Source organism: Telmatherina bonti (genome assembly GCF_933228915.1).
Source record: "Telmatherina bonti genome assembly, chromosome: 23".
Classification (NCBI taxonomy): Eukaryota; Metazoa; Chordata; class Actinopteri; order Atheriniformes; family Telmatherinidae; genus Telmatherina; species Telmatherina bonti.
In genome coordinates, this window is record NC_136632.1 from 6,978,289 (window position 1) to 6,986,516 (window position 8,228).

Below are 8,228 nucleotides of genomic sequence, written 5' to 3' on the forward strand. Positions count from 1 at the left end.
TAAACGACAGGTACCCAATCTCCTGCTTCAAGTAAGAAGAACGTAGAACAACCACAGTTTTTAGCCGGTTAACAACGTGACTTAGCTTTAGCCTGCTTACCTCCGTTAGCTGATTAGCTACTGTTATCTCAGGGTTAGCTCGGTTAGCTCTTAGCTACAGGCAGCTTGGAGTTCGCTAGATGTCAATCATCCACCATGACGCCCACAACCCCCCTCTCAGCTCCACCTCTTTGCCCATATTTGTATTTTCCGGGAGAGACGCCGCGCAGCCCCTGCCAAGATGGCGACGGTAGGAACCGCCCACCGAGCTTCAATTCAGCTCTTCAGAAACCTACGTGTGACGTCACAGAGGCTACGTCCATCTTTTATATACAGTTTATGTGTTTAACAGAGAAATAACCACCAAACATTAATTCCCATATTATTTGTGCTAAGTTTAATGATAATAAAAATTACATTTATGAAAATACACAGTTCAAAGATCAGTACTTGAGTACACGAAGCTATTTCCGGTCCTGGAATTTTTTTTTATTTTTTTTATTTATTTATTTTTTGCATTGAGAATCCGGTCTCCTTTAGGTACTTTTATGTTGAAAATACCAACCGGAAACAGAACAGCTAACTGTAACAGCGCGAGCCGAAGTTATGTCAGTCAGTCAGTCCATGGTGCCGCTGCTGAGCACATAAAAGATTGGTAAATTAGAAACGCCAAGACAGACAGCTGTTTAATAAAACACAGTATCTCAACAGCGGTTAATCTGTTTCAGGTAAGTTTTTATTCCCGTTGGACTAACTTTGTACTGTCGGGGCTGCGGCTAAGTCGCTAACATTGGGGCTAAAGCTTGAAGTTAATTTGCTTTTCCGATGGGAGAAGGTTGCGCCACACAACTGCGTAAAGTCTTTTTCACAGACAATAATGTAAGTTTTGAAGTTAAGTTGAATGTTTCACAAGCTGTGGAGTTTATAATGAACTACTTCACCCGTTCACCATGTTGCAATGTCTTTGGTATTCCAGGAAAGCCACAGTTTTAGGCTAACATCGCTATATTTTCTGCTAATTGTCGTCCCAACTCTCATACTACAGTTTAATTTATGCTGTTTTAACACCAGTTGTTTAGTTTTCGAGGTAAATACTCGTGTTTGGTTGCTTGGAGCGGTCCAGGGCGGGGCAGATTTCGCAAATAAAGATAACCTCCCAGTGTTTGTCATATCATCAGTTGTAAATGGCCAAATTTAGCCATTTACCAAGGGGGGGGGGAAATGCTCACATTTCTATAGCTTTGTCCTTTCAGGGTTTGCCAATGCTTCCTGTTCAGCTTAGTCACTGATACACATTTGCGCAGTGCCACTTGGCTGCCAAGTTCTGCTGCTGTAGTCCACATAAAACTAGAGAAATTTGGTGTCAAAAGCAAGTTAATGGCTCTCCCTTTGCTCGGGTAGCTTTATCACGGGGTAATTAATCACGTGAAACTGCAAAACAGTCATATCCTGAGGAATGACGAGTGGTAATGACTTTTCAATGTGCTGGTGGGAGTTTTCATTCATCTTGCAACTGGAAGGATGAAGACAAGTTTAGTGACATGTCAAATGTGTGTGTTTTGTGTTGACAGGGGCTTTGGGATAAAGTAGTAATGCGAATATAGCTGGTTCCTCTTATTTTTGGAAGTGATTGCTCAGTCACAGAACCAGGCTAAACTTAAAATGGGGTTTTCCAATTTAGGCTAAAGCCAATGCCCACCATTTAGATGGATCTTTATTGGCCCATTCACCGAGACCACATGTGAAGCAGTTAAAGAGATATTTCCCAGCAGAGTTTAATAATTGGATTCCTTATGTCTCCTTTGGTTTCGGATGAGTAAGCATGAACACCTCTGGTACGGTCCAAATTCAGACTGTAAACAGGTTGTTTTACACATTGTGAAGAGTTGTAAAAAAAAAAAAAAAAGATTTGTAGGTGGTTTGTGTTGGGAGTGCTTTCCGGAAAAGTCTGCAGCTTTAAATATTTCACGTGAAAGTGCAAGACAGGGGCTTCCAGAGGAAAAAGTGTCGAATTTGCCTGCCGGTGACGTAAGGATCCCCCCTTCCTTTTCATTTAATACTGTATTTCCCTCCATTATGTTTCTCTTCATGCTGCTGGCATGGTCGGTGGAAAGTGCCTGAAAGTGTAGAACAAATGCCATTGTTTCTCCCTGCTCATGGAGCTAGAGTTTTTTTTCTTTTTCTTTTTTTTTTAAACAGCTAGAGTTGTCGCTGATGAGGATATGGTTAACCTGTTGATGGACCAACATCATTGTTACTGTGATGTTTTTGAGTCTTTCAGCTGCAGCTTGAAGCTCCACTAATGACCTCTTTAAGTTCTTGAAAGGACCCTCCATAAAGGGGAGGCTGCACATACAAAAAGGCTGTATTCCTATGAGATCAGCAGGCGTGCAGCTGTCGAGCTTGCAGGAAAAGAGGGCAGAGGTGACTAACTGGAAGAAAAATCTGCAATGGCTGATCATGCCATTGTTGATACATTTCTTTCTGCTTGCATGAAGGAAAAAAAGTGAATGATTGGTTGTAGTTTTTACTTGCATAGCTCAGCTGGAATTTAGCTGTCATGCTGTGAAATTGCAATATTAAAGGGATAGATCGGCTCAGCAGCACTTCCCTCCTGTGAGGTATTGTAAGGCTTTTGAAACTAATAAAGGAAAAGGAAAAAAAAAAAATTCTGTTCAGATAAATTAATTTTATATGATGTGGAAAAAAAGTTGATTGCCATTTTTTGTCTTTTTTTTTTTTTGTAAGCTTGAGTGTTATGTAACCACACTCTTCCTCCATTCCTTGTTTATCAGCATTTAAAACTAGGCTCCCTTGCCAGAATAATACAGTAAACATTTCTTTTATGTTTTATGGACACATGATGATCATGTGCAATTGTTCAGGATTGCTCATTATTTTCGACAATGATTGATTAAATAATTGTTTTCTGGAAAGAATTTGTTATAGTTATCAGGAAAAACGTAAAATCCGACCCCTACTTTACAGTCGCAGAAGTGTTTTGAACATTTCAGTTGTTTTACTCACCTTTAGTGTCGTCAACCCTAAAATTACCTGAAAAGCAAACAAGTGACCTGTATTCTATTTCTAAATAATAGCAAAGGCAGGTTTGTCATTTAGGCAGAAAAAATGCACACGTAGGTTCTTGATTACACTGACAATCATTCAAGCAAACCCGAGAAGCCTCAATATTTATCTGAAAACAAAATATGACACAGCGGCCCTCATGATATCTCCACTTATCGGATACATTCCCACTTGTAACTGGTGCTGATGGAGGCAGACAGCGATTGTGTGGCTTTAAAGTGGTCATGTCCTTGTTGCACACTGTTGACAAAGATTTTGTCTCAGTTGTCGTGCTGGATTCGGTATTGATGTTTAATTTCGTGGTAGAATCAGAAGGAATATCAGTCTTGCCACAAACACAGCCTTTCATTTTCACAGTTTTTATTCTGGGATCGCTACTTGGTCTGCTGCTATGATATTCACTCACTGATGTAACCATTCACTGCTTCAGGGCGAGCGTGTTTGTGCCTGTCAGCTGCAAATACATGCATCTGTTTAGCCTATCCTGTTGTTGCCTTCTCTTCGGCACCATTCATGACCTGGTTTCTTCCTGATAACTCCCAGGGATACACTCTGAAACACAAAGAATACACAAACATAGAGTGAATAGACAGTTTGTCTGCTATTTCCAGAATTGAAAGAGTCATTTGCAGCTGTTTTTAAGAGCATTTTGAGAAATAGCAGCAATCTTTGATATCTGATTGCATTATTTGGATTCATTCTCCACTTTATCCCTCTTTGTACCATTTGGTAAGGTCACTGGCCTCAAGTCCCTGTTGCTTAGACATGACCCTGGCTCCCTTGCCAGAATAATACAGTAAACATTTCTTTTATTTTTTATGGACACATGATGATTATTTCTCAGTGTTGCTCTCATTTGGTCCCCCTCTCCTCCATATTTAAAGTTTAGCATCAGTGACATGCATCACCTTCTCTCTGAAACATGAACTAATGATGAAACTTTACATTTTTACCATTAATTCTGCTTTAAAACCACTAAATCAGCTGTTTTATGGAAATTTTGATGAAGCTTTAAGCAGTTGGATAGTTAAGTATATGAGATGGGGAAAGTGTGGGAGCGTGTATAAAATAGTAAGACTGTGTTTAGGCATGGTAGTCCTGAGGAATGCAGTTGTTCTCTTATAACTTAAGGCTGTTATCAGCTACCAAATTCCAACATGCTTAGTACTGCATTTTCTTATCGGCTTTAAGTGGAGATCATTGTTATGCTTGATTATGTAACATTTAAGCCGGTAATCTTATAAAAACTGTTTTAGCCAGGTTTCTGCAGCCATGATGACACTGTGCCTTTTGTAGCACACAAAAAAACCCCTGCAGTTTTGTGTCATGTCCACTTATAAATAATGTGTGTGTTCTCCTCATGCTCCTGCATGTTTTTGTCCTCCTAAAGCGTGCGCATAGCTACAAATAGTTGAATTTTCCAGCATTCTCCCGCAGAGCTTTGTACTGAGTGGACTTCAGACCTCGGCTCGCAGCATTGTTTACAATTCTGGGCCAGACTGCGTTCAGTTGTTTAACAGAGTCCAGCAGAGCCGAGGGTGTGCAGACGTTTGTTTCCATTTGCTGATGATTACGTTGGATCAGAGCGAGCTGTTTGGTGATGAAGGAATTCCATAAACATTGTAATGGTTAAAGGTTTTTACTTTTACTATGCAGAGCTGATTTCCATTCATGTGACCTCCTCTGTTTAACCTTTCATTTTAAACGTAGACCAGCATAATGTGCTAACTCATTTCAGTACAATTATATCAGTTATGGATTTATAATGTAGTTTTTGATTAGGGCTGCATGATGTTGGAAAAATGATTTTGGGGGGTCGAATCGAAAAATCTGAAATCGTGAATTTTTTGCTTCACAATTTTAAAATTGATTTTTTTTCGTTGGAAAAAAAAATTCAAATAAATAAAACTAATCCATTATAAAATTTATAAAATTATGAAATTTTTTTCATTTTTATTGATCTTTTAACCTGTCTACTTGGGCATTATAGCAGCAGAATGATGGTCTAGCTACTGTGTTGTTTTTTTCCTCATTGAAACCAAGATAAATGACGAGCGAAAAAAAGTTTTATACGTTTTTTTGTTGTTGTTTTTAATCTACAAAAATTAGTAATATCGAAAAGTTGTGAGAATTGCAATTTAAATCGAATCAGTATCCAAAAAAATCTGAATCGAATCGGAAACAAAAGCATATCATCACAGCCGTATTGTTTTCTGTTATTGCTTGTTTTTATTGCGCTCGGTTCTGAGTAAATGTTTTGTCCTATCGTGTTTGTGTTTACGACTATTGGAGCAGTCGTAAACACAAATGGACAGACTCCCCACCTGCGTCTTCATGTTGTAGATGGACAGATGGAGAAATATTGAGTTAATTTGCCTCCTATGTTGCAGAACCTTCAATGTGACTGTTGCATAAACACATACATGCAGTGACAACACTTACACAATATGTTGTGCAGCTCCTGTTTAAATGTGATTGTTTGCTGGTATTAGAAGTATTAATGTCCATATCAATTCATGATTAACTTTTTTAATCTTATGAAAGAAGCATCATATATGCAAATCCTGTCAAATTGATTTCTCTTGCATTATTAATTTTTGTGATTTATAAACGAAGAATATGGACAATTGATAAGGATCAGCGAGAGTTATCTGAAGACAAGAGAACTGGTTTTAAAAATACAATTTTATTTTTCCTGCTGGGCGACAAGCTTCAGGTGCTTTTCTTATTGACGCAATGCTTGTGAGCATCTGTCTGTACAGCATACTTATTTCAATACTCAATTGGAGGACCGTTCCCAAAATGTGTAACTTATAATCTGCAAGTCAGCAACACAGCTCAACGTTTTAAAAATATTCTAGTAATAGTCATATATATATATTGAGAAATTATATTTGATCATTTATTTATTTTTTGAACAAAACATTATATAAAAAGCAAAAAATCATACATGAATGCCCCTTTTTTAATATAATAATTTCTCCAAATAACACATTTGTCCAATAAAAGGTCAAGGTGACAACTTTTTTTTTTCTCCACAGATGATCAAAAATCCAAACTTTTTTGGTAAACTGTTATTTCATTAAAAAATGACAGCTCATAATAGCAAGTAAATAATAATATTGAACAAGAAATTTGTGCAAAACTAGTGATGATATTTAATAAAATAGACTTCAATGTTTAAAGCTTACATTTTGGCACTTAATGTTCTGCAGATTTGTTGACATATTTCTGTCACATCACTACTTGGCTTTTATTCTTGCACTGTGATACCCCACTCTAGCATCAATTCAATATTTAATTGAAAGAATATACAATTAAAGTGATATTTACTCTATTAATACTGTGGCATTACTGTAATATTATATAAATATATGATGTATTTCTGACTCGGATGTCTTATCAAGGCCATCGTTTATGCAGAGTCACACTTAATAAGACACAAGAATACTTTATTCATCCCTGAGGGGAAATTAAAGGTTGAAATAACGTCTGTTTTTCTCTAGAAATGATGACAGACAGCAGATGTTGTGTGTTTACAACTCTCTAAATGTGTTTTTGCAAATTTGGCTGTTTGACTGTCCTGACTGTAAATATCAAGCAGAAAGGATGGATTGTTTATTTGCATGCATGGCCTATGGTAACCACAGAGCTGTCCTCTGTCCAAGTCCGGCCTGCAGGGTACGGGCCACTGATCATTGATGAAGAGACACACACACAGAGCCTTCATCTTCTTGCTGTCTCACTCAACTGAAAGGGGACCTTGTGTGATCACACTTAGCACAAATATGTATCTTATGGGACACAACCATAAGTTGCTACAAGTTTGAATCTGGGATTGGAGCTTTCTGTTTTGCTTTATGGACCTATTTTACTGAATGCAGCAGCCTGCAAGACCAGCCTAAAGATTGAAGATAAGACAGCTGCAGCTTTATTTTGGCCTTTGTTTCTATGTGACATACCGAAACTGAAATGTTTGAGGTCAAATTATTGACCCAGTTTGCTTCGTTGGTTTATTTTTTAAATCCTTACTTTAAATATATTTCATGTAAAATAAGTCAAGAATAAAACCAGGTGGAGTTTCAGTTCTTAGATTTAGGCTAAATGACGTGCGGCTTACTCATGTTCCTTGGTGTGATTCAGAAAGAGGTAGTACACACCGCTCACTGTTACACACTTGTTCCTCTCAATAGTTGCTCTAGTTTTCCAAAGTGGTCAAATGTGACATGCAAAGTGAAATAAAATCTCAGGTTGTCACTTGAGAGGGATTTAGATACCGATGCAAAGTATCAGCTGCAGACGGTCTCAGCTCGACGTCAACAGTCTGGGTACTGGCAGAGGAGAGACTAAAGACGATGGATGAGGAAGGGAGGATTTGACCAAGACACTGAGGAGAGGATTGGAGCGTGAATAAAGAGGGGCTGTTTCGGGGGGTTGAGTTGGAAATGATGGACGTGATGGGGAGAAGAGCAACACTGGACTGACTGTTGTACCAATTTGAAGGAAACGGAAGCTGCCTGCTGTGTGCCTCTTGACAGTCTCTTTTCTTTCTCTCTCCGAAAGTAGAGACTTGATGCACTGCCAGCAACCACTGCAGCTTCAGCTAGTTGTGTGTTGAGATGGCAGAAGTCGTAAAAATGGGTGGAAAAAAAAAACCCACCTGCTGCCTTGTTTATCAAACCAGGTCACTCTCTGTCCCCGTCTCAGAATTGTGCTTATGAACTCTGTTTTCTGTGTCTGATTTGAGGCTGTATGCAGTGTTGTTGATGTAATGTTACCTTCCAGCTGTTTGTTTTGTACATGTAGAGAGAGAGAGAAATTTAGAAATTAAGTATTTTTTTCTGATTCAATACTATCGTGATAAAATCTGTTTACCTAAACACAAATTTAAAACGAGATGCAGTATTTGATTGTTCACTCTGATTTATATATTTTATTTATTTATTCATGTTCTATTACAGTAAAGACTTTGTGTGATCAGAACAACAGGATTTTGTCATTTAAATGGAGTTTGTGTTTTTAATTTTTTTTTGTTTTTTTAGGCCCTACACACTGAGTGTAACTCTGGGCAGCAGCAATGTCGGGTGCCTACGATGACTCCA

At 38.1% G+C, this 8,228-nt stretch overlaps 1 protein-coding gene across 4 annotated transcripts in view; it reads left to right on the top strand.

Moving 5' to 3' along the window:
• The first annotated feature begins 629 nt into the window (after positions 1 to 629).
• The window catches only part of pacsin2 (protein kinase C and casein kinase substrate in neurons 2), an 18,324-nt gene continuing 10,725 nt past the window's right edge, over positions 630 to 8,228 (top strand). For all 4 annotated transcript variants that reach the window (XM_079263244.1, XM_079263243.1, XM_079263246.1 and 1 more), the window contains exons 1-2: positions 630 to 767; positions 8,169 to 8,228. The exon at positions 8,169 to 8,228 is cut by the window's right edge and continues 32 nt beyond it. In XM_079263244.1, coding sequence (XP_079119370.1) covers positions 8,204 to 8,228 — 25 coding nt within the window. In that variant the 5' untranslated portion in view covers positions 630 to 767; positions 8,169 to 8,203. The remainder of the gene's footprint in view (positions 768 to 8,168) is intronic.